At 43.3% G+C, this 26,950-nt stretch overlaps 1 protein-coding gene across 6 annotated transcripts in view; it reads left to right on the forward strand.

Moving 5' to 3' along the window:
* The window catches only part of ITPR1 (inositol 1,4,5-trisphosphate receptor type 1), a 320,647-nt gene that overhangs the window by 184,706 nt on the left and 108,991 nt on the right, over positions 1-26,950 (forward strand). The window contains exons 35-42 of one of the 6 annotated variants that reach the window (XM_082412032.1): positions 549-677; positions 5,548-5,668; positions 7,941-8,242; positions 12,041-12,189; positions 13,140-13,251; positions 17,490-17,522; positions 25,583-25,618; positions 26,828-26,878. In XM_082412032.1, the coding sequence (XP_082268158.1) occupies positions 549-677; positions 5,548-5,668; positions 7,941-8,242; positions 12,041-12,189; positions 13,140-13,251; positions 17,490-17,522; positions 25,583-25,618; positions 26,828-26,878 (933 nt within the window). The remainder of the gene's footprint in view (positions 1-548; positions 678-5,547; positions 5,669-7,940; positions 8,243-12,040; positions 12,190-13,139; positions 13,252-17,489; positions 17,523-25,582; positions 25,619-26,827; positions 26,879-26,950) is intronic. The other 5 variants (XM_082412033.1, XM_082412034.1, XM_082412036.1 and 2 more) reach the window with 5 other exon arrangements.

Here is a 26,950-nt window from a genome sequence, read left to right on the forward strand (position 1 = left end):
TCACCCCAAAACTTATACAATTATCCTGAGTCACAGCCCACTAATTTCAACTGCATATCAGCAGAATTTTTATGGAATGGAAGAGTGTTGTAGGTTTGGAGAATATCATGCACAGTGGACCTCAGTGATAATATTTGATTCAGGATCTTAATTATATGCTTTAGGAAACTATGGCCTAGAGAAGATGAATGGCTTAAACAGTTTACTTTTAGGGAAAATGTAGACAATTGTAGTTATTATGCCTCTTACCGCCTTTTGAGTTTTAGATTTGCCACAAGTCGGTAGGAGTCGGGAAGCGATGGCCTTGTAGGTCCCACACCAATTTTAATGTTCTGTGATTCCACACCATGATATCCAAGTTGATCTGTTTCTCTTCTTCCATGATTTATTTTTTATCATTGCTGTCTCTTAAGGGGAGAAGTACTGACTTGCAGGCTTTTACTTTTCCTTTGTTAAGGGTAATTAGCAGGAATAGTCACAGATGTCTTAATTTTACAACTGGTGTGCAGGTTTTGGTATAACGTCTAAAGTGTCCAATTGTCCTCCAGGCCTGTAACAACACAAGTGACAGGAAACACGCAGACTCAATTTTGGAGAGGTATGTCACCGAAATTGTCATGAGCATCGTTACTACGTTCTTCAGTTCTCCCTTCTCAGACCAGAGTACGACTTTGCAGGTAGGAAATACAAATGTTATTGATACACGCAGGGTATTCAGCTGGAGTTGGTGCGGATTCGGGACTGAGCGGCTATAGATGAGCCACTCTGCAAAGCATTGCTACAGATGCTTTTCTCTTTGTGGAGAGTGGTTTTTACAGGATCTCTTGGATAATCAAGTACCTGAGAATGATTTTCGGTCCCAGATGGTTCTATTGGTTGTTGATTTTCTCCTTAAAATGCCTTCTTCCCTCTCCCCCCTCTTTAATCTTGTTGATTCCTTACCTCCAATCTTAGAAAGAGAAGCAGCTTTCAAATAAATGCTAGCGTGTTATTAACACTATTGAAAAATATGTCTGGAAATCTGCATTTTAGCTTGAAGTGTGTGCCTAGAGTTCACCAGAAGGGGTACGTGGCAGGCGGGAGTGAGAAGTCCTTTAGCCTTGACAGCAGGGCTGCCGCGTTGCACCGGCCCCAGCACGTGCTGCTCACATGGAGCCCCCAGAGTCGTGCGATGCAGCAACCTTGCGTGCTGATTGTCAGTGTAGTTAGATTTCGAAAGATTTGAATCCCTGGATCTGGGAGGTGTTTTTATTATTCTTTTACTTGGAAAAATCGCTCTTCTTTTTAGAACTGATGTCTGGGTCCGTGGCTGTGGGAGTCTTGCTGCAGGTCTGTGTGTACAGCCTGCAGAATGAAAGCGGGACTTGGTTTCTGGTGGTCAGAAGAGCAATAGTAACCATCCTTGTCATGCAGATTGATGGAGGCTGTCCTGGGGTTGATGGGTGGCCCAGGGTGGTTGGAGCGTAGACAAATAATCTTAAGGTAAATTCTCCAAGAGAAGAGTGATTCATGGTCAGTATAATATCACTGATACATTTATCAGATATTGCTATATTCCATTACCTATGTAAAGGAGTTCATCTTAGCTTAGTACAGATGGTATTATCCCCATTTTGCAGCTGAGCAAAGTGAGGCTCAGAGGATTTAATTACCATGCTCAGCCATGGTCACAGCTACTACCTGGCAAAACCATGATTTCAACCCAGGCCTGTCTGACTCTAAAACTTGAATTATGAAATTTTTAGTGAGATATGTTTTCTTAGGGACTGTTGGTAACCTTCTATTTAATTGAGCGTCACTGCTAGCTTTTAGTTATCTCTAAAGCAGCGGTCCCCAACCTTTTTGACACCAGGGACTGGTTTCGTGGAAAACAGTTTTTCCACGGGGTGGGGGGATGGAGGATGGTTCCCGTGGTAATGGGAGCGATGGGGAGGGCAGATGAAGCTTCGCTGGCTTGCCGCCGCTCACCTCCTGCTGTGCGGGCCGGTGCCTAACAGGCCGCGGACAGGTACCGGTCCGTGGCCCGGGGGTTGGGGACCCGTGCTCTGAAGCATCATAAAGTTAGAATGCGACTTTTAGAATATCTGTACATAGTTTTTGTGTAATTGGGCAACAGGAACTTGTTAGATCCCAAGCACATGAGTTGCTGGAGGCCAGAACGTGCTCCTTACCAAGTGCTGTTCTACAGAGCCAACTGCTTTGGTTAGTCAGGTTGGACTTGCATAGTGGCATAGTTATGCAGTTGGACTTGCATAGTGGCAATTGCTATGGCAAAGCCCATTCTCCTAGAGATTGTGAAACAGTATTGCAAAACCAAATGTCAGAGTAAACCAATCAAATTAATTTAATGGAAACCATTCAACAGGAATTTGTGTTTTTGGTTTTTCATCTTGGTCCCCCTGCTGTCGCCTTCCACTGCCTCGCTCTGAAACCTATTTTAAGCCCATGAACAGGCAGGAGTGGTCAGAGAAATAAATCTTCAACATAAATGTTATGTAAGTCCCTAGCAAGGCCCAGGTTGTCGAAGCCTATTTAAAATACAAAGTCCAAGCTGGATTTCTAGAATATTTATTTTCAAGGAATACCATTTTTGAAGCTGTCCTAACCTGTCTTACTTTATCTGTTGGAAAGCCGATGTCGTGCTCCCCAGCTAGATTTGTACCTTTGTCCTTCCTTCCTTCCTGGTTTTGTTTCCTTCCTTCCTTTCTTTTAACCCACATTTGTGAGGGAGGAAAATGGTGGCCTGGGATTGGGCTGTGCTGCATTTAAGGTGCCAGTGGAATGTGCGTGAGGCGCTGGAAATGTGGGATCCGGCAGCAGCAGCAGAACTTTGGAGGCTTTTATAGCAGCTCAGAGCTGGGTTCCAGCCCTCACTGCTCCCCTTCCCAGCTCTGTGAACTTGGGTAGATCTCGAAACTTCAGAACCCCATTTCTTACTATAACAGGGTTATAGTATCAACCCTGCAGATTATTGTGAGAATTAGAGTTAATGTTTATGAAAATATAGCATAGTGCCTGGTACACAGTAGGTGCTCAATAATTGGCAGTTTGTACTGTGTCCTGCTAGACGGCAAGCTCCAGGGGGGAGGGCAGAGAGGTGTCTCAGGTACTGTTCTATCTCGAGCACTGTGCCTGGCCCCTGGTACATATTCATTTGTTGAGTGAGTTAAATGAATCAGGGAGACTCAGGAGAGGGAAGTGGTAAAGTCCAAATATAAACATTGGCTAGTTCAAGTCTCAGCTGGGAAAATGAAGGGGTTGACTAGAAGGGAACTGGGCAGAGCACAGATAATTAAGGACAGTTTGTAAAAGAGAGCAGAGGAAGATCAAGGGGTTATCTTACAGTCAGAATGGGATTCACGAGCAACGCAGGGCCTTAAGAACTAAGCAGGGAAGAATCTCAGGAAGAAGGTGATGGGCAGCCATGTTCATTAGCCCAAGAGGTTGCGTGAGCTGATGCCCCCAGGTTGTCCATTAAAATGGATAATTAGGAATCAGCTCCTCTGGCCGATTTATTCATCTTTTGTTTATTCAGAGGCCAGATGGGAATAGAGCAGATGCTCAATAAATATTGGTTCAATTGAATTCATTTAGTCGAAGGATTCGTTTTCTTTGAGTTAGGCCATTGAGTTCCCATCCCAACTCCACGCACATTAGCCAGTAGGGTGGGTGATGATACCACTGCTTACTTCACGGGGTCAGGGGTTGGTCAGATGAGGTGTGTATAAAGCACTCAGCACAGGGACAGGCAGGGAAGAAGTGTTCTCAGTAAACAGCTGCTCTCAGTGGACCCATTGGGCTCCAGAGCTCCGTATCAGGGCTTCTCAGCCAATTTCTCAGGCTCCCTGTGTGCCTGTTCTCTATTAGTAACACAGATGACTGTCTTGGTGGGCTGTGAGGTGCAGAACAGAAAGTACTCCCTCCAGAAAGTAATGAGATTCTGGTTTGTAGGTGAACTTAGTAGAAAGAGCACAGATTTTGGGCATCAGAGAGCCCTGAAGGTGACTCACTGCTTGGCCATCACTTTGTTCTCTTGGATGCTTTCTTTTAACCTTTCTGAGCTTTTGTTTTTCATTTGTGGTATTAAGGTAACTCCTCTGTCATAGGACAGTTACCAAGGCCCCAGTGAGCGCTTATGTGAAGTGTGTGGTACTTAATAAGTGAAAGTTATCCGAACGGTGTTTATAGAGGAGGTTCTGAATTTTTATTAACCTGTTTTATTTTTTAAAATTTTAATTGAAATATAGTTGATTTACAGTGTTGTGTTAGTTTCAGGTGTACAGCAAAGTGATTCAGTTCTACATGCACACACACACAGACACACACGTATTCTTTTTTAAATTCTTTTCCGTTATAGGTTATTACAAGATACTGAGTATAGTTGCCTCTGCTATACAGTAGGTCCTTGTTGGTTATCTATTTTATATATAGTAGTGTGTATAGTTTATTCCCAAACTCCTAATTTATCCCTCCCCACTTTCCTCTTTGGTAACCGTAAGTTTGTTTCTATGTCTGTGAGTCTATTTCTGTTTTGTAAATAAGTTCATTTGTATCATTTTTTTTAGATCCCACATATAAGTGATATCATATCCTGTTTTAATTTCTTACAGTAAATTTCCTTTCCCCTAGCACTTTTCAATTGTTTTTCTTTTATCTAAGAAACTTCTCTAGAGTTTTTTCTGTACTTTTTTTCTTTGCTGTATTAACTCCTCCTCTTTTTCGGAAGGGATCTGCAAGTACTTTCTCCTAAAAATTAAAGACCAGTGGAGTAGCTTACCATACACAGTGACCTTTGCCTTGCAGGTCTAAAGCTGCTCTGATCCAGGTAGCTTTGGATGAAGGCCAAAATTATAATTTTCAAATGCACTCAGGAAGTCAGTGTCAAATTGATTAAGTCGTAGTTTGAGTTCTTTTATTTTAAAATAAGTACAAATTTATACAGTCATAGAGAGGAATAAATCCTACTCTGTAGTTAACGTGCAAGTACTGATCTGTAGTAAATGAACACTTGTGAAGAGTAACCATCAGAACTAGCTTCTCCTCATGTCATTGAAGACACTGCCAGAAATAAAGAAGTAAGGAGCATTCTAGGTGAGATTCACTTACCAGTTTGTTTATGCTGATTAAAAATATAGGTTCTACTCATGGAATGTAACATCTGGAAACAACTTTGGGGGTTCATTGGCCTCAATCCCTATATTTTATATATTGCACGAAGTTAAAGCTCAGAGAAGTGATTTGCCTACAGTCACACAGCCAGTCGGTAACTAGACAAGAACACCTGTTTTCAGGCTGTGATGTTCTGCTGCTCCTTCTGGTGGTCAGACTTAGCATCAAGTTTGTGCATTGCCTTAAAATGCTTCTGACTTTTTCTCCCTTGGCCAGGCCACTTCTGGAATCCAGCTCATCACTGGTCACCCCTTCCCACTCTTGCAGAAGGGTCCATGAACCCGTGGTTCAAGGCAGTGTCTGTTTCTGACCAGTGTATCAATCGCTCACAAATAAAAGTCTTCACGTCGCCTTCCTCTTGGCTTCTCTTTCTCGCAGACTCGCCAGCCCGTCTTTGTGCAGCTGCTGCAAGGTGTGTTCAGGGTGTACCACTGCAACTGGCTCTTGCCGAGCCAGAAGGCCTCGGTGGAGAGCTGCATTCGGGTGCTGTCTGATGTAGGTAAGACACCAACTCAGGTGGGATTTAACATGATGAAAACGCGTTGCCCAGTGGGAACAAAGGCCACCCTGGATGGAGCAGTGGCTATAAAGCTCTGTGAGGCTTCCGCACCCGGGAGGCTGCAGAGCCAGAACTGGAGCTGAGATCGCCTTGATTCTTAAACCTCCCTTTCATCTTTCCAAGCCAGCACCTGCCAAAGTCCAGAGCCAGAAAGTCCCAAAGAAAGATAGTCTTTGAAAAACAAGATTCCACGGTTAAATGTTAGGCAACTCTTGGCAAGTCACAGAGCTCAAGTTTATTCAAGGCCCTGGGAAGCCCCTTGTTCAAGAAAGTAATTTGTTTAATCCGGTAAACATATTTGACCACATGGAAATATTTTTTCGTGCAAAGCACATGTCCAATCCTGTGGAACGCCCTTTCTCAGAAATGGTGCACTGCTCCCTTCTGCCTCTTGATGATAAATGCTTCTCCATCCCCTCCCCCCAACCTTGTATCACCTCTCAGAGGCAGCTTTGAAAGGAAGTTACAACCATTACTGCTCCCTTCACCCTGATCTTGTCAGACTCTGTTACTTTGCCCTGTTCCACCCCCTCCCCATACATGCTATGCAAAGGGATAATCTTCCTGCCTAAATTGAGAAGGGTTGTCTGTCTCTAGTAGCTATTAAGATTTCTGCAGACACCAGAAAAGACAATTGGGGTTCTTAGCACTGTTGAGTAGCTGTCCAGCAAGTATAGATTGTGTTTACTAGGGCTCATTGCCCGATTTCAGTCATCCCTGCCTGATTTCCTTTACACTCATATGACAGGTATTTGTGTCTTTTTATTATTTACATGGCACTATTTCACAGAAAGAGATTAGGCTTTTGAAGGTGTGTACGTTACAGATTATAGGTTCGTGGTGTGATATCTCTCAAATAGGGTTCTGTGATGGGCTCCCCAGATAGCCCTAAATTCTGCCCATGTATGATCCTGCAACTTAAGGTTGTTGGTTAAAACTTGGGCAGATCTCTGAGTTCCCTAGCCCAGTAATCATCAGAGAGAGGAAATGTTTTCATAGTCTTGGCCGTGATGAGAAAAGGCAAGGAGAGCCGGTATTTGTGAAACAGCAGAGCATGAAAACCGTACAACCCATTAACCCCAGCACTTTTTTGCTTCTACTGGTATGAAGCTTTGAAGACAGGGGATAGTTGTCTTATTTTTTTCCATGTTGTTGGATTTCACATATGGAAAAAGGGATTGTTCGTCTAGTTATTTTCCTTTTTTAAATTTTTTTATTTTGCAATCATTTTAGATTTATAAGAAAGTTGCCAAGATAACACAAGAGTTCCCATATATCCCTCACCCAGTTTTCCCCGCTGTCAGCATCTTACATTACCAGCTACGTTTGTCAAAACTAAGAAGCTGACATTGGCCTGTTGCTATGAGCTAAACTTCCAGACTTGATTTGGTTTTCACCACTTTTTTCCACTATTGTCCTTTTTCTGCTCCAGGATTCAGTGTAGGCTACCACATTGCATTTAGTTGTCATGCCTACCCAGTATCCTCTGGTCTGTGACAGTTTCTCAGACCGTCCTTATTTTCTGTGACCTTGACAATCTTGAGATGTCGTAGTCAGGTGTCTGTAGAATGTCCCCCATTGTGGGGTTTTTCTTTTTTTTTTGCTCATCTGGTTACTTTTTTTTTTTTTTTTTAACATCTTTATTGGAGTATATACCGCATTGTGGATTTGACTAATGTTTTTCTCATGATGGGACTGGAATTGTCCTTTTTTGAAGGAAGTAAAAAAAAAAAAAATACAAGAGCCTATATGGAAAGAATAGCTTATGTCATTGTAAATATTATCTTTTGTACTATGTTTGGCTTAAAACAGCATTTTGTAGATTGTTGAAAGAATACCAAACTGGAGAATTTTTAGAAAAACAGTTTACTGGCCAAATGAGTTCCCTGTCTTGATAATTCTTAAAATGTATGAACACATCTGAGACCCTAAGAAGCTATTCATTGAGGAAGCCCCTTGAACTTTGACTTTGAGTTACCTAAACTGTATGACCTTGGAGCATTATAAATTCCCTCAGAGCTGCTGCCCCTCAGAATTCACACTGGAAAACCCGACCTAACAGGTTATGAAGTTCAGTTGAGCTACTCCGTATCCGCACTCATGTTACAGGTGTGGAAACATCTGCCTGCTGGATGGTGGGGGGGCAGTTGTCTGTCTCTAAGGTGTCTCCCATCAAAGTTGTAGGCTCACGAGTCCCCTTTCTCCTGTACAGCCAAGAGCCGGGCCATTGCCATCCCCGTGGACCTGGACAGCCAGGTCAACAACCTCTTCCTCAAGTCCCACAACATCGTGCAGAAAACTGCCATGAACTGGCGGCTGACGGCCCGCAATGCAGCTCGCAGAGACTCTGTCCTGGCAGCTTCCAGAGACTACCGGAATATCATCGAGCGCTTGCAGGTAATGCCTGGTGCTGACAGAAGCGATCCTTCACCTGGCCTAAGACAGTTCCCCACACAGAAGTGCCTCCTTGAGCCAGAGAAAATCCAGGGTTGGCCACAGCGGGATGTCAGTATGGTGAGTGGACAGTCACATGCAGTAATGTTTGTGGGGCTAGGAGTGCAGAGCTACTTGGGACCAGAAAAGCTCCTGACAAAGTCATGGTCTTTAGAGGTTATTCATTGATTTACAGATCTCTTTATGAAGAAGTCCCTCCTCTCTTACTAGGAAGGGGTACATCAGTGTTAGAAGAGGATGCTTGGAATCAGGGCCTAACAGCTCCTTTTTGTTCGTCACCTTGGGATTTTAGCCTCTTGAATCAGTAGGTAAACAAGTGTAATCATGACTTGAGAGAGGAGTTTTATATCAAAATGAGCCAAATGAAAATAAAAGTGTTATTAAATTCTAGCTAGAGTATACTCTTTTTTTTTTCTTAGTACCTATGAAGAGATGTGCTCTCCCTTGGTTAAAAGGGAGAGTAGTGAGAATTAGATGATGTTAAACACTTAAACATACATCTTAATATTAACATCTTCCTTTGAACAAGCACCCCAGGTGATTTTCTCACAGGTGGTACATGGACCACAGTTGGAGAATCACAGATCCTTCAGATGAGCTCGGTGCAATGGTGCGGTCATGAAGAGCGTGATCTCAGGCCAGTGCCTGGGTTCAAATCGTGGCTCTGCTGCTTAGAACTGCATAACCTTGGGAAAGTTACTTACCTTCTCCAGTTTCCTAACTTGTAGAATAGTATAATAGTAACACCTACGTCATGGGGTTGATATGAAGATTAAGAGAGTCGAGATGTTCCGGTTATCTTTGCCTGCCTAACAAAGGACAACAGCGATTGTTTTATTCTCTTTTACTGTTGGAGGTTACTGGGCTCAGTGAGGTGTTTCTCGCTCAAGTCCATTCATGCAGTTGCAGTCAGATGGTGGTTGTGTTTGGACTCATCTTGAAATCTCTCTCACTCACATATTTGGCGGTTGATACTGATTGTCAGCTGGGACCTCAGCTGTCACCTAAAATATCTACACATTGTCTCCCCATGTGGTCTGGGCTTCCTCACAACATGGCAGCTGGGTCCCAAAATAAGTCTCTCTTGAGAGAGATAAGTAAAAGCTGTTTTGCCTTAATGACCTGGCTTCAGAAATCACATAGCACCCCTTCTGTCATATTCTCTTGGTCAAGGCAGTGACATGTGTCCATTTAGGTTCAAGGGGAGAGGACATGGACCACCATGTGATGGGAGGGATGTCAGTGACTCATTGTAAGAAGAGCGTGCAAGATAGTTTATACTGCGATGGCCATCTTTGGAAAATACAATACACATAAAGCACATAGAACAGAGCCTGGCATGTAGTGAGCACTTGATCAGTGAGCTGCTCTTATAATTATTATTACTATTATTATTGTTATGACTGTAATAATTATTATCATTTGGTGAAGTAAATGAATCTCTGAGGGTTACATCAGTTACCTAAAGGCGAATGAGTTCACTGATTCATTCATCAACCCCACCCTAGGCACGGGGGATACAATGACCAAAACCAGAAGTAACCTTAACCCTCATAGACTCTCAGGTGTTGGAAGGGAGACAAACATTAATCAACTAATCACACAGATAAAAGTAAAATGGCAGGAGGGACAAACACTGCAGAGGAATGAGTAGTGCTACGAAAGGCACTGATGAGGAAGTTAATCTTGCCTGGAATTGGGGCTGGTGGTCAAGGAAGGCATTGCTGAGGAAGTAGCATTGGCACCAAGATCAGGAAACCGTAGGACTTACTTAAAGAATGGAGTGGAAGGGAAGGAAAGAGCATGTGTAAAGACCATTCTACAGGAGAGACTATGGTGCAAAGGCCAAAGGAAGGTTAGTGTGGCCAGAACCCATGGAGCTGGGGAGGTGGGCAGAGCTTCGCAGGTCAAGGGAAGAATTTCAGCCTTGTTGTGACAGAACCGCCTCTTAAACAAAGGTAATTTGGTTCCTCATGGAGTGCTTCCTGACCCCACTGTATTTTAGAAAGAGGAAGGTTATTGTGTTGTAGCCTCATAACTGTATGAACACACCGTATTTTCTCCTGCTCAAACTAAATAAATTATCTGTGGCTGCAGAAACATGCCAGGGCTCTTCTTAGATTGATTATGCATACTCTTGGGGAATAGAATAAAATACATAAGTTTAGGTAGTGCTTGTTTTAAAGACTTGGCCAGTGGCTAAAGGGGTCCTCGTTATCTAATGAGTTATTGTCTTTCTGAGTCCCTGGAGTTACGAGATTGCCCAGAACAGCAAAAGTTGTCATAATGTGAGAACATTAAGTTGCAAACGACGCGCTTATATAATTAACCCCCATTCAGACATCCCCCCTCACTTAACACTAGCATCTCCCTCTGCCCATTGCTTCTCCATCCTTGTCTGTTGGTCTTTCCCTGATTGCCGAATGTTATACATTTGACAATACAATGCAAATCAATTGCAATGTGAAGCTCAAACCTGGCAAAAGATGCAAGATTTCATGAACATGATGCCGAAGAACTCCTTCAATCTCAAGCAAATGCTGGAGGCAAGTAACATTTTGCCAGAGTTAGGACCAGTAACTACTGAAGAAGGGGAGATTGGGTGCTTTCTAAGAGGAAACTGTTAGGGAAACTGACAAAACCCTCAGAGAATTTTGCCAGAGCGACCCTCTTTGTGACAGCGGTGTGGAAGTCACTCTGAATTAAGGGATGTGGCAATGTACTCGTACAAACTTTTTGGGAAAATTGTCCCCCCCCCCGCCCCCGCAAGAAATAGTTTGATTCATTCATGCATTCTTTAATGCATCCTAAATATTATTGAGTGATTACAGATTTTGTTAAATCTAAGATTAAGTAAAATTGTATTGACAAGTTTTAGCTTTAGTTTCTGTATAAAAGATCACCCAATTCTTTATGAATTTTCGGCCTATGAAATTTGGGTCCCCAATTGAGATGAATGCAATTAAAGTGGCCCTTTCCATGCAAATCTCCTTGGTTAACGGATCCTTCTTATCTTATCCAGTATGCTGTGTTCTGCTCTTCTTAGCCAGCATGCCGATACCTTGGTTCTGAGTTAGCAAGCCAGACAGCGGACTTTAGCATCTTTTGAAGATAATTTCTCATCTGTTTTCTGCCATTTGCCTTTATATGGTGTTTGTTGTGTTGGTTTTGCTGCTCTTTCAACTTCTCTCTGTTTTCCTTTCCTACAGCTATGTGTTTTGCATTTGAAGACCATCATGCTATCAGGGTACATGTATTTAGCATGTTGATACAGCATGTTCATTCATTTGTGTTCTCATTTTTATATGACTTTTTATTATGTGAATAATTCGTGCTCATTGGAAATAATTTGACAATACTCACAAGAACCGATATATAGAAGAATACTACAATCACCCATGGTTCCGCCACCCGGGGAAGACCACTAATGACGTTTTAATAATGTTTGCTGCATATCCTTTAGATATTAACGTTGTTTATAAAAAGCGGATCATATCGTCCATACTATTGTTTGACCATTTTTTACACTCATATCGTAGACACCTTTCCATGTTGTCGAATGTACTTTTTGCATCATATTTTAAAGTACGTGGAATGATCCCTTAAGTAGCTTAAGGACCATCTCACAGGGTGGGTGGGAATGATGACTTGTTATCACTTTGTTTTCTGTGTCAGGGCCTAATGCTTCAGGTAACCGTTGGGCAATGTCTAATAATTTGAGGCAAATACCAGACGGTGCTAAGGTTAGTCTAACCCAGTCTCGTCTGTGGTCATGCTTTAGGTCAGAAATGAATGTTCTCACCCTCCTGCAGTCAGCTGCGGCCCAAGCTGCTCACCAAGGCTGTGCTTCCATTCCAGGACATCGTCTCTGCCCTGGAGGACCGCCTCAGGCCCCTGGTGCAGGCCGAGTTATCTGTGCTGGTGGACGTCCTCCACAGGCCTGAGCTGCTTTTCCCGGAGAACACAGATGCCAGAAGAAAGTGTGAAAGTGGTGGCTTCATTTGCAAGTAAGCAACCCCTTTCTCTGCGGTGCCCACGGGCAGAATCCCACTGACCAGACACAGCACTGGTTCCTGAAGAATGGGGGGCTGGCCTGGTTTTTGACTTTGATGAGTACAAGGTCCCGTGCTAGGAATCTGTTCTGACCTTCCCAAAGTAAGTGTGTAGGTTCAGTCCTACTTACTGACACTTGTTTTGGTGAAAATTTCTCCTTTGAACGGCATGCCCGTGTGTTCATCTTCCATTCAACACGTGTGGATAGGGTGCCCACCATGAGCTGCCGTACAGACTCAAAAAGCCATGGCCTTTGTGCCCTCAAAAAACTCACACCTACCAGGGCCTCACAATCTGTTCCTAACAGCTTTGTAGTTTGTTAGTTTGCGCCTTGGGGCAAAATCTAGAAGAAACCATCGGTTCCGTCACCAGAAATCTCCATCTGATTTTCACCCTAAGTTTGGTTGGTTGTTTAGCTTGAGCGTGGGCTCTGCCTCTGAGTTTCTTATTTTTCTGGGCCCCTCAAAGAGTAAGACTGGATCAAGAGAACAGTGTGTTTGCCCCAACCGTCATACTCCTGAGGTTTTTTTACACCGCTGGCATATTGTAGCCGCATTACTGACGATCCTCAGTGGATAAATAGCTGCACTTCCTAAACGAGCTGGTTTGAGGGAGCCCCTGCCTCTGTTCTCCATTCCCTATCATCTCTCCACGATGTGTGGCAGACCCGTGGCCAGGGAGCCTGTTTGCTGTTACCGACCTGCAGGTGTCGCTATTGAGACACCAACGGGCTGTTCTTAGTGCAGGGAAGGCCCGGAAGCCTGTTTAACCTGGGAGCCCTTGGTAAATATTTGTTCATTAACTGACTAGTTACAATAAGTTGATTGTCAAGTGTTTCTTGTTTTTTTTTTTTAATTTAAAGATCGTTTCAGGGATGTAATCCGTGGTTTTCCCCTCCATTCAGGTTAATAAAGCACACTAAACAGCTGCTAGAGGAGAATGAGGAGAAACTCTGCATTAAGGTCCTACAGACCCTCAGAGAAATGATGACCAAAGATAGAGGCTATGGAGAAAAGGTACTGCATTTTATTTTCATGTTAAAACTAGCTTTTGCTATTAAATTGAAGTGGAGTGGGAGCGGTTAGAAATCCACCTTAGTTCAGGCATATTGACTGAGGGGGTTAACTTTTAGATTTTTTAAACTATTTATCCTGCCGTGAAGGTAGCTAAATCATATGACTGTCTCCTTAAAGTCACATATACTTAGTTGTCTCTTACAGGCTGCTTGCCATACAGTCTATATTCAGAAAAACAGTAACAGCAAGATTTTCCATATGTTTAAATTCCCAATGAGAATGCAAATGCCTCTTGTGTATCAAGGTGTGTGTTCCTGAATTTTGGGTTCCAGCTAAGCATACCTGTGGGTTTACTTGCTTCTTTCTGCTGAGATGTTACACAATCCTTCCAGTGTATGAAGAAACTGCCTCCAGTTCTAACTGGAATGAAGACAGACAAACATGTCACCTTTTCTAATTGAGATTGGGAAATGGACCATCCCTGGGACATGAGACTTCTTAGCACATGCAGTGAGCAGTGATGTACAGAGAACAGCCCTCACACCCCTGATTTTGGTCCAAGTGGGGTAAAAAGAGCCCCATTGCTCTTCCTTTCTGCCCCCAGCAAAAAAGCATGGGCCTGAGTTTAAATCTCACCAGTCTTCATTTGAAGGTAATAATGTTCATTGTCTTCAAGCCACTTCTATCAGTATCTTCCTAGCATGTAAATGTGCTGATATCACTGACTTATCAAATACACAGTAACTCATTCATCTCTGTGAAGAAGCCTTGGTAATTAAATCACAGTCTTCCTTATCAAAAGGGAAGGTGACAACCAGATTTTTGCAAGTGTAAAAGTCTGTCGGAATCTTGCTTTCTAACCTAAGCTATATCTGTCATTAATATTAGAGCAATTTAATGTGTGAGGGTCTTTGGATAAGAAAAAATAAAACAGAAAGGTATGCAGTCCTTTTTGCAGTATACATTTCTCCACTGCCCCCAAACCCAAGGCTTTTAAACGTCACTCTAAATTTGTACAATGTATAAATTAAAACTTGAATAAATGTTGCTTAATTAGAAAATAAGTGTTTATAACTCAGGAGGAATTTTGTGTAGGAAACCTGCCAGAAAAGAGTTTATAAATATAAAAGCAAAGAACACTGGTACAAGTGGGAAGTAATGAGAGGACCAGTCCGTACAACACCTGTGTAGACAACTAGGTAGGTCTTGCACTAAAAAAAGGCGGGGGGTGGGCAGTAATAGAGAATACACTTATCAAATAAGTAAGTAATAACCATTTATTCCACAAGATGTTTATTTTTCTTAAGGTGAGATTTAAGAAATGTTTAAAAAATATGACTCTAGTTATAGAAATTGACTCTCCATAATAAGATAAAATCCACCAAAGGGACCTTAACCAGCTGTGAATATATTAGCACCTTTGGTGCAGAGAACTTGCTTTTAAAATGTGGAGACCACAATTTTCTCTTCTTGAGAATAGCTGTTTCTTTCTATACCCAAGGTACTTCAGGTAAACTTTGTGTCTCAACTCCAGTGAATTTTGCAATTGTGATTATACTTTTATGTCTCGTAAGTTTTCTTTTTATAACATGGAAAGTAGAAGTACTAGGAGTTGGTCGATTGTCTGCTGCTGGACAGAAAAGTACACCGGGGTCTTTGGGGCCGTGTAGAGGTGTGCTTCCCTGCTCCCTTTCACTACCCAGTAGTGCCAACAGGGAGAACACCGTCACGGCCCCCGGGAGACAGCAGACCTGAGATGTTGTACCACTGCCTGTGAGAAAGCTCATGGAGAGTGACAGAGCCAGGGCTTCAAGAGGGCAGTAGATGGAGGTCACTCTCAAAGAGTTATCAGAGTTGAGAAGAGGTCCTTAGGCTGTAGCTCAAATCCCTTTTCAGCTGGTGAAGAAATTAGTCATACCCTAGCAGATAGAGGCTTGGAGGCAGGATGACATTTCTTTCCAGTCTGATTGGAGCTGTCATCCCCCTTGTTGAAAGTGAAAGTACTATAAGCAAGTATGGGAAATGCTCTGCAACCGAGGAAGACATTCTGGAAACCCGTGCTAGTCAGCAGCTCCCGACTGACAGCACGTGTGTGCCAAGCTTCTGGCCCCTGGCTCTGACTGTTGAAAAAGGCTCCTTAACCATTCACTTTAAAAGGGGGTGGAGGTTGTTAAACGATTTCTCTTTCTTCCAGTTTGGTTGTTGGTATCCACTTTGTCCAGTTTCACTGAGGCTTTTGGAAAATGCCTTTGATGGTTTATTGGCTGCCCCTGTTTGACTAAAGAAGCGTGACACATGGGACAGGCTGACTCTTTCAAGGGTGGAAGGAATCCAGAGCCAAAGAAATAACCTTTCTTAGGCAAACCCGTGGGCGTTAGTCGATAAAATAAATGAGGTGCGCTTTGGACTGGGTGCTTGGGACACAAGGGCAAGTGTGAATGCCATTTCTGTCTTCTTGGCCCAATTTTTCTATTAGTTGCTTCTTAAGTGGAACTTGTCCCATGACTAACACCCTCCTGGGATGTCCAGGGCTGTTCTTCTCCCTACCCTCCCCTGAGTCTTCATGGTCATGGATCTGGTCCACTGGGCTCTGGCATCACCTGTGGTTTGTGTCAGGCCCTAGGAGTCAGATCCGTGAGAAGCCAGTGGTCAGTCCACTTGTCTTGGTCCATTGCCTAAGATGTGCCCATCCAAGAACTATGACATATGATGGAAAGGTAAGGGCTGGACAAAGAAGATGGTCACAAAATTTAATCATGATCATTTAGGAATTAAATCATCTTTTACTATTGTGTCTCTAAAATGCAAAGGGCCAGCAATATTTACCAAAGAGTGGTAAATATAAAATAAAGGGATATTTAAAAGGATCACCAAAATAACGATGGAATACATTTTTGTGTGATTCGTGTGTTTTTCTATCCAGTGTATTCATAGTTAATAAACTTTAAAATCAGGACTTTGCAACCATTCTGTGTGTGCAATGCCTACTAAACTCTGCTTTTAATCTACAGATTAAACCATTAAAAAAAATAACCTCCCGTGGCTAAATATCTCTAAAATTTAACCTGAATCTCTGTATAACTCGTAGAACATCTTTAAGCTCTTAGAGCCTGCTTGAAAAGAAAGCATAATTATTTTATATATTGGCTACTCTGTTATCTACTGTAGGATTTTTATTAAGCTACTTTTTAGTCACAGGGATTTGGAAAGAAATTCAGAGGCCGACAATTAATGTGAAAGTGTATCTCAATTTATTTAAAGTCCATTTTTTTCTTCTGAATAACAGTAGCTGTTATACTACTAGAGAGTTTTTGACCTTAAGTAATGTCAGGGTTTTCATTTCATACGAACTGTCAGTCCCCTGTTAATTACCACTGCTCCTTTTCTCTAGGTGAATAAACTATTAACATTTCCAGCTACCAGTGTTTCTAATAGGAGTTTAAATTTGCAAAATGTACTAAATATTAATGAAACATAATATTTAGTACATTTTGAGGATCACGCATCTATCATTAAACAAGCGTAATTGTGATTAATGCTTTTGTTTTTTCTTTTTCTTGAACTTGGTGCTAATAAATCATTTACTTGTTACTACTGTCACTTGGGTAGGCGCTAATCACCTTGGGGGAAATCTATTCTCTTTAATCATCAACAGTATCTGGATTCGGAGCTTCTGGGCTTGGGATATGTTGGTCTTACTACTTAAATTGAAGTTGGATCTGATTTAGCCCAGTGATAGTTTGGACCGAAGACTCCCCCCTCCCCCACTGAATGGGAAGATGAGTCCAAAGAAAGAATTGTGTCCTAAGCTGAGTTGCTCAGAGTTTAGCCTTTGGCTCTACTCCTTGCCATCCTCTTCTGAAAGGACATGGTTCTTGATCGGGGAACTTGCCCTTGCCCACAGCTCAGTGCAAGGGTTCTTTCTACAAGAGAGCGCAAAGGTGCTGTCCTGGGCTCTTGGTTAAGTGACCTGCGAGGTTTGATACCTGGCATGTGAACAAAGGGTGGCAGCACCCTGCCCGTTCTGTTCCGGAGCAGAACATTGCAGAGCAGATGTCAGGGTGAGGTGCGGTGGTGTCCTGAACGCCTGCGCCTCTTAAGATGGTCACGTTCTAAAGATGCTTCAACCTGAGTCAGTGATAAGATTACAATGACAAAGTTTCTAACACTTAGCTCGCTTGTATTTCCTTTTCTAACACTTCCTTCTTTTTCTCCCCCCCCCTTTTTTTCTTTTCCAGCTGATTTCCATTGATGAATTGGATAATGCAGAGGTCCTAATTTCATTTTTTTTTTAAGCGTCCCATGGTGATGTTTCCATGACCCTCTTCCAGTGAACTCTGTGATCTGTCCCCTAGTCTCTGCAGCGTCTAATATCTGACTTTGTGTAGTGTTGCCTCTGGGAGTGAGTCGAGTCCTTTGTGTTTGTGTTAGCATTTCCCATGAGTTTGTTTGCCATTTGTCTTTGGAGATCCCATCTGAGTCTAGATAAAGATTTTCTAAGCTGTGATAAGATTTCAATCCTTCACTGTCTAGAATCTCAACTGAATTTGTGGTTGACACTGGCTGTTAACATATCTCTGAAACTGAGTGTTGATATTACCATGAGGAGCTTTTCTGTCCATATGTGAAGCACCCATGCAAAAAGCAATAACTACATTGGTATAGTTTGGAAGTAGTCAACGAAAAACCAAACCACTGCTGTCTTGGCCTGCATGTTGGAAGTGTTAAGTGTGAGGGGTCATATAAAATTTTGTCAAAGTGCAGTGCAAATTCCACAGCCCTAGTTGAGACTTTCCAGCTGCTGGCTTGTGGTGGGATTAGGAATGTACAATATCCCTGGCTTCTCTTCTAGGAAAACCAACTAGAGATCAAGAAATTGAAATGTCATCTGATGGTTTCTATACTTATGTATCAAATTAGTTTCATTTACCCAGAATGACCCTGGAGACTGATGAGTGGCCATTCTGTTTGGGATTTGAGGGTGTCTTAAATATTTTCTCTCCTATGAGTATTTTTCAACATTTCTTGCCATATCTGTAGGATGTGATACATGTTTGGTAAATGATAATAGAAAGGATTAATGAGGGGAAATAATGTGTATAATTCAGGGAGTTTAATTGCTTAGTAAATTGAAGCAGACTGGAAAAAAATTTTATCTGACTTTTAAAAATTAATTTTCTGGTCTGCTTCTTTAGGTATCTGTTCATTCTTTTGGTAGAACGATTAATACCTTATTTTGGTGGGATAGAGCTACCAAATAGAATATGAGGCCTGCTCTAATATCTACCACCATAATTTCAGAAATACTAAGAGATGGTTCAGATGTACCTAAGGAGAGTTTGAATCACAGACTTAAAACTGAAAGCGACACGAGTGGTTATGAATTTGGTCCAGTCCCCTCAGGAATGGAGCTCAGAGAGGTTAAGTGAGTGGTCTTAGCTCACACAGCCAGATAGCGGCTATAGCAGAACTAGTACTGCTGGCTCAGCTTCTGGCCTGGAGCGCTTACTGTTCAGCCATGGTAGATTCTGTAAGTGCAGACTTTTCCTTAAATCGGTCAGCATGAACAGGTGAGGAGGCTGTGCTTCTCTGGGATGAATAGAGGGTGAGAAAAACAAAAGGTTGTACAAGGGTTTAACTACTTTAACTACAGTGATTTTTGCTACTTCCTGTTTGGTCTTCTGTCTTCCGGGTTATTTGTATGCCAGCAAAACGTCTAATGCTGAATTTTCATGTTGGCACCCTTCGACACTCTTGTTTCTCCCTAGAGTTGTAAATGCCTCTCTCATTTGAATTTTTCCTCTGAAATATTGAGGTTGAGTTTCTATTTGCTTAAAGACAAATTAAGCCAGGAAAGGAAAACCTTCCCTAATCGGAGTCTGCAGTGTTATTAATATACTGTTTTGCACCATAGTAATCATTTGATGTGTTTGCTTGCTCAAGATAGAACTTGGGTCTCCTGGCTGGGAGTTTATTGCTCGCTTATGGAAAGATTCCACAGTTGGAGCAGGTGTGTTTATAATTATACACTAGGAAATAGAATACTGTCTGTTTATAAAAGAAGAATGTTCTGGCAGCCACTTGGATTCTTTGAAAATTCCCTGAGGAAGCAACTGTGGATCCCCTCTCCGTTGTTATCCCTGGCAGCCCTCAGAGCCCTGGAGCACCAACACAGGCCCTCGGGCTGTCGGCTCTGGCCCTCTAAGCAGAGATGCCTGATTGGCCTTTATTATCCATGGCTGTTCTGGAAACAGCCGCAGCTCCTGAGGTTTCTCTCCCACCAAGCCTTTTGTCCACGTGTGCGGGTGAAAACCAGCAGCCCACAGCTGGAGTTCTGCAGAAACTCCATTAAGAAACTTAATGAGAGTTCACGCTGGCCTGTGGTACGGGCAAGGCCTCCCACCTAAATTGCAAACCAGCACTTCAACCTTGAAACGTGCTGGGGAATAGCCCCTGAGCAGGGTATGGCATATCTGGAGAGCCATGGTCCCTAGGTTGGGGAAGGACCACCACTCTTCAGTGATAAAGGCCTGTTGAGCATCGTGAGAGAGGAGATGTGCAGTGAACGGCTTGGAAAAAAAGCAGAGCATCGTCCGAGTCTCTGTCTGTGCTCTGAGAAAAGAGGGTGAAGTGAGGACAGAATCAGAGTCCCTGCGAGAAAAGTGCATGGTGGGAGCCTTCCCAGCTGTCTTCTGGAGTAAAATTTCATTTGAAACCAGGAAAAGGAGGGTTTTCTTTCTTTTCTTTATTATTATTATTATTATCAGTTTTTGCAAATAGGCAGGGTCTCCATCCTTACCCCCTGATTTTACCTTTTCCTTAGGGGGCAGGGGGAGGACAGATGAGGGGAGAAGGGTGGGGAGCTGCTTCCATTAGTGTCCATTCAGCTTATTCTTCAGTTTGTATCTTGACGAATTGTTACCTATAGACACACACAAATCAAGATGGGGACTGTTTCTGTCGGCCCAGAAAGTTCCCTCATCTACCCATTCTTGGCTTTAAACAGACACTGATTGCTGCTTGAGACATTTGTTCATATGACTAATACCTGAGTGCCTGTTCCATCCCAGGCGCGTTGACTAGGGGAGTTGGGTCCAAATAGGCGCAGTGTCTGCCCTTCTGGAGTTCACGGTTCTGTGGAGGTGACAGACAGTAATCCAAATTAATGTTAAATGACAGCCATCAACCACGAGAAATATAGGAAGGTGAAGTACTTGGGGTCATGAGACCGTGTGACTTAGGGACTTGTACCTGAGCAGGGAGGTCAGGTAGCAGCTTAGGAGGTCAGGTCACGCCGTGAGGACCCCTGGCAGGTGAGCGTGTTTGTCACTTTCCTAAACTGTAAATTTCTGGACTAAACAAAGGGATGATTTTGATGCAGCACTCAAACTTCAGGCCGAAGGCGGTGGGCAGAACAGTAACCTACCTCATTTTCACGTGTGCGTCTTTGGAAAGCAGGGCGTGTTTAGAAAGTGTGTGCTGTAGCTCAGTGGACATGCTGCATTTCTTCCTATTGGAGATATGATCCCCATTTAATCACTCTCGCTTGGAACCCTGACCTCTCCAGAGCCACTAGCGGCAGCTGGCAACTTCAGCTCCTTGCACTGCAACAGAAAAGCAAGTGGGATTGGTGTTCCCACTTGTTAGGGTGGCGGCAGCCTGCCTGTATCTGCCTATATATTGAGTTCTCTCAGCTTCTGCCACCGAGAGCTGCTTCTGCAAGCAAAGGAGGCCACTGCCAGTAAAATTCAGGGGGGGAGAAAACAGAGAAGACAAACCCAAGAATTATTCAATTTCACCTTCAGGGGGCGTTCTCATGACATCCAACCCAGGGTGGAGGTGTCCTACTTTTTTACATTGCTGTGAACTGCTGGGTTGGGCACCTGCCAACATTCAGGCGGCAGTTACATAAGAGCTTCTTTTTTTCCTGGAATTTAGGCTCACTGCTGATGTGTGACCTTCAGCAGTAATTGCCAATAAATGCAGCGGGGCTGTTTACTGTTAGACACTGGCAGCCATAGAGCAAGTGAGCTCAAGTCAGAGCATACAGAAGCTATTGCAGAATCTGGGGAAGTTTTTTTTCTTTCTCTTTTTTTCTTTTTTTTTTAAATGCTGAGATGATTCCATAATGACGGAAGTTGTATAATTCAGTCAAGTCAGAATGTGGTTTTTAAAAATGAATTTTACTTTTGGGTTCCGGTGAACTTGTTCTATAAGATCCAGGTGAAACGTCATCGTTGGAACTAGATAATGTTTCTTTCTTACTTTGTTTCTAGAAACAAATGCCATTAGTAAACGGCATTGTGTTAGCAAATGTGAAGATTTAAAATTGCCCTTGCTGAAATGTTAGGTGACTTCTATTTTAGCTCAATTTTCTTTCAAGCATTCTGTTCTCTTAATGTGGGTTTTCAAAGGCTCATGAAGGCCAGGACCCAGCAAACATATTTGCAAGGCCATTCGCTGTTTGTTTATTTTTTCCCTCCTCTGAGATGGAGTGGGTGAAAGGAACTGAAGGCTGATTCAGGGGATTGGAGATGGTAAATTCTCTTTGCTGTGCTGCTAATTAGACCTATAGTACAGTCTCATTTCTTGAACTGTATTCAACCTCTGCTAGGGGTGGTCCATGGAAGGAGACATCTTATTTCAAAGGAAAATTCTAGAAGCCCAGGGGAGAAGGATTCATGTTGATGGCAGCAGGAAACAGGGTGTTTTAAGTGGCTGTGCTCTGTGTTGGCCTGTAATAGGCACACATGAAACGGATATGTATATGTATGTATATACAGTATGTATGTATGTGAGGATGTGCCATTGTACACACACCACAAATAGGAACCCTCAGAAGTCTGTGGGTTTCTTTTAAGAATGGCAAAGTATAATCGCCTTCATTTGTAGTAGAAATCCATCCCCGGATAAAATGTTAGGTACATTATGTATAGAAAGCGAGTGTTTCAGCATCTTATCTGCACGAATCTAGTTACTACTCAAGTGCCGTAGTTACGATGACCTGATTCGTGGCCTCATCTGGGAAGGACACTTGGGATTCTGTGACTTGAGGTTCATTTTGAATTTCTGTTTCAAAGCCAGTCATTTGAAATCTTTTTCCTGTGAAGTTTGATTTTGCTGGCCTTGTCTAAAAGCACTGAGAAGACATAAGATCCAAGAAGAAATATGCAGAGGCAATAGAGGGCAATAGTTGGTTGCCAAGTTCAAAACCAGGCAGCATAGGATCACTGCCAGTCACCTGTTCATTTGGGGAGACTTCACCTTGACTGGAGGTGTCAGCATCTGATTATAGTGGCCAATCCTGGGATGAGGTGGTGGAAGACAAGACCTGGGAAATGCAGAAATACTCATTTTCTCAGAATAGTCTCCCTTACTATGTGGTCACTGAGAATGACCTTTCATGTAAAAAAAAAAAAAAAAAAAAAAGTTACTTTGATAATAAAAATATCTTGAGAAGATCAGTTCATTCATTTACCAAAATTATCTTTTGCTTCGGATAATATATATTGTATTTATGTAGCTGTTATCTGATTTGAACATATATAGCTTATTAATATGCTTATCTTTTTCAAAAGTGTGGCTTACTGCCATAAAAGAGCCTATCCTCCCGGAAATACAGGTGAAATCCTCATAGGAAGAAGCGCTGGCAAAGGCCATTGGTTATTTTACCAAATTATACGCCAGGCTTGGTTTGGCCTTTTCCATGCCTGAAATCATTTTATGTCCTATTGTGTTGTATTATTTAGAGAACTTGCCTGTTAGATATTACGAAATGAAGTTTACTGAAAATATACCAAGCATTACTTAATGTTTTAGCTGGAAAGGAATCCTAAATAATAAGCTCCAGTCTCCTTGAACTACAGGTCAGGAAGTGGAAGCCCAGAGAGGTTCAGTGACTGGCCGAGGGTCACACAGAGCACCAGCGCCTGCATGAGCTACGGTCGCATGATACCTTTCCACTGCTGTCAGTTTTGCCATTCTGTTTCCTGAATGGATAGCGTTAAAAAATTGTCCTTCTGTTTAAATAGTGATTCCTGAAGCAGCAAAAAATTTTCTGTTGTCTCAAAAGTCTTTCTGTAATGTTCTAGGGGAAAAGGTCATTAACTGCGATTTTTGTTTTAAAAATTAAACGAAAACTAACATGACAGCAGTTGAGGGAGGCAATTGAGTGTCAGTACAATCATAAAACATATCAGAAACGACTGATCTCTGAGTGTGTAAGAAATAGCTGTATACTACCCATGAACGTTCCGAAAGAATTCAAGATGCTTCTTTGGACAAAGAGATCTCAGACAAGAGAATTTTAAAAAGACACGCTACTTCCTTCCATTCCATCTTCCTCTTTTTCTTTAACTTTTATTTTGATGGGCAAGGGAGTAAGAGGATAGCTCTGTAGGTTCCTACAGTCAATGCCTGCCTATAATTCTTTGGTTCTGATCATACAGAATCAGTATAAAGGCTATGTTGCTGAAATGTGGCCAAAGCAAATTGTAAAAGATAGTACTTTTTCCCATCTGTATCTCTGACTGCTCTAAAATGCACGGGAAGTTGCTTTAATTCTACTTTTTCTTTTGTGTCCTTTTTGCGCTAAGAGTAGATGGCACGAGTGTTTGCACAGTTTTAATTCTTTAGCCTAAAGCATACAGGATGTAAGGATAGAGTTAAAGTGCGTTCTTGGATCGTGATATTATTTATATTATCTGGAAAACACATACGCCTGAGCTCTGGTTTTATTTTCCTTGCCACACTCAAGTCCTCGCTACCACTCTGTGCTTCCCGACCCCAACAGGAAGCGAAGCACATCGGAGGGAAATTTTCTCCCTGAGGCTAGTGGAGCTGCACTCAGGTCTGAAAGCTCTTCTGTCCGGAATCGAGTGAGCAACACCCCACCTGTGCCTCCTTGTCCTTCTTAAATTAGTTTAATCTTTGTGCTTAAAGAGAGCCACTGTATCTTTACTTCATTTTACCTGTTGGCAAATAGAAAAAAAAAAAAAAAGAAATCATTAGGTTACATAATAACAGTCTTATATGAAGAGCATTTTCTTCTGTCTTGGGGATCAAACCATGAAAAGGGGTATCAAGCGTTGAGCTGGGTTGAGACCCCGCCAGATTTCACAGCTTCCAGCCTCCCCACCTCGTGCTTGCAGCACCTGCGCTGGCTCACACCTGACAGTCACGCTTTGGCCTCCCGAGAGGTGTGCTGTGTCGCTGGAGCCCCGCCGAAGGAGGCCAAGGTCACTTAGTTGCAGCGTGAGCCTTGGCTTCGTTCCATGGCCCCAGACCGCACCTTGAACCAGCCAGCCGTGCCCGCTGCATGACTTTGGTCCGGGGCAGCCCAGGGTGCGGTCTGGCGGTTACATCTGATGTCAGTCCTTCCTCCAAGCATGTGCCCTTTGGTGGACAGATTTGTGGTGCTGCCGCCACGTGGAACTGTGGACTTTTTAGCCGCCACGTGCACCCTCGCAATTGCCTTTCCTTTTCCTCGGGGCCATCATCTTGTCTCTCAGATATGGGTTGGGTGTAATGAAATTGAGGGGGAGTCAGAGGAGTGGGGTGTCTACATGGTATGGCGGGGTGGCGCCGGGGACCCCAGGCCCTGGAGCCCTGAGGGAAGTACGTGGAGGGGCGAGTGGCCAGCCAAGTAAACCTGCAGCCAGGAGCCTTCCTATCTCCTCCCAGAGCTGCTGGAGGAGAGAGGCTTTTTCAGTCCCTGAGCTAGAGCCTCGGGTCTTACCCTGTGATTCAGGGCCGGGATGTGGGGAAAGGAGAGACCCAGGAGGACGCACCTGCCCATGGAAGAAGCTTGGCGAGTGGTGGTACACCCACCCATGGCGAGTGGTGGTACAGACTTTGCAAGGGCTTCGGGCCTCCGGGGAGGGGGTTGCACCTGAGGTCCCTGTTGCCATTACCCACACACTTCTCCCCTCCCTGAGCCTCCGTGGGGATATGCTGTATCACTTTTCCTCTCTGCGGACGAACAAAACATAGACGTGCAGTAGTTCTTCCTTTGACATCGTTTTTGTTTTTTTTTTTAAGGCGTACTTCCTACTTGATCAGTGGTAGACTTTTTTCTTTCCTTAATTTAAATCTGTTTCCCCATCTCAGGCCAGTTGTCTCTCCCAACACGAGCACATTCAGTTCAGTTCAAAAGGGAGGGTGTCTCCTGCCCTCAGTGGCTGAAGCCCCTTTCAGTGGGTGTGGCACCTCCGTCACCTCATCGTTGATCTTGCCCTCCATGTTTCGTCCTTGAGTGTTGGTCTCTGGACTTCTTCGTGGCCCATGAGATGCACGTGCTGTAACTAACATGCTTCGTTTTACTCCCAACTAGCTGCCCCAAGCTCCGGATTCTGAGAACTCCACCGAGGTGTGTGCTGCTCACCTGTATTTGCAGCGCCAGCAAATACGGGTACTTGTCAGTGTTCCTGGTTGAGTGCGTGAGCTGTTCTGGGGAAGTGTCTGTCCCGCTGGTAGGTGCAGGAGGGAGGTCTCTTGTCTGGCTGGGACCTGATCATTGCTGTAATCGGGTGGCTCTTGGTGTAGAAGGAAACTTCTTAGTTGCTGGAGCTTAAACCACGGGGTCCTGCAGGTGAGGGCACGTGACTCTCCAAAGGTTTTTCATACAAAACCGTTCATCTCTGTCTTGAAATGTTCAGTTGAGAAATGCTGGAACGTCCAGGCCTTTCTGCTGTTACACAAAATAGAACTCTGGGTTCTGCGCAGAGATGAAGTGAATTTGAAGTTCTGGATATTCATGTATAGTTTTGGTGAAGCTGCTGATAAAGTTGTAGTTTCACAGTACACTGTTTCTGTTCTTCCTGTCGCTAACTCAGCTTGCTAAATGAGGGACTAGAATTAATTAAGACATCTAAAGTTACAGAGAAGCTTTTTGGGGAGGCATATTTCCAAGGATCAAAATTTACTTTCAGAAACAGTTATAGAATCACAGGAGTCAAAGCTAAAATGAAGTGTAGTTTATCTGAAAGGAGATCTTAGAAATGAAACAGATTATCAAATAGCTGAGTTCCAGTGGGGATGCTTAGTAATGATCATTCTCTAATATTCTAATCAGAGCTCTTCAGCATCAGTAGCCTTGATTAGAATGCCGTGTGCTGGTGGCCTGGGGAGAGCTGAGGTCTCATGTATGTGTCTGCTTGGAAGTGTGTGCATTGATGTCCTCACGCATGTGCTGTGCAGTAATGCATGTGTGAGTCATATAAGGACCTGCCCGGTTGAGTCTTGCATTATAACCCCTTTTGGGTTCATGTAAATGTACCTAACATTGAAGTTCCTTTTCATAATCTGTGCAAAAAATAATATTGGCCAAAACTATTAGTCATGTGCCTGTTCATTTTAAACGGTGCCCGAGGGTCGGGGATGGGCGAGTTGTTAAGCGGTATGCAAAGTAATGGAGCATTGGTATCTGTCTGGGGAAAGCCGCACACAGGCCTGTGTTCCTTCTGTGTCAGTCTTCGCTATGTACGCATGCTCCGTGTATTTCATTTGTGGCTGATCCTGAAGATGGGCGTGTCTCCCTGGTGTTGTACGTACTTAAATGGAATTTCTGCCTGCCTAGCAGGAGCTTGAACTGAGTCCACCCCTGAGGCAACTGGAGGACCATAAAAGGGTACGTAGTCCTGGGTGTTGGGAGCTAATGACCACAACACCGTCCACAGCCACAGGCTGTGACCTAAAGACG

This window comes from Balaenoptera physalus (assembly GCF_965194825.1).
Source record: "Balaenoptera physalus genome assembly, chromosome: 11".
Taxonomy (NCBI): Eukaryota; Metazoa; Chordata; class Mammalia; order Artiodactyla; family Balaenopteridae; genus Balaenoptera; species Balaenoptera physalus.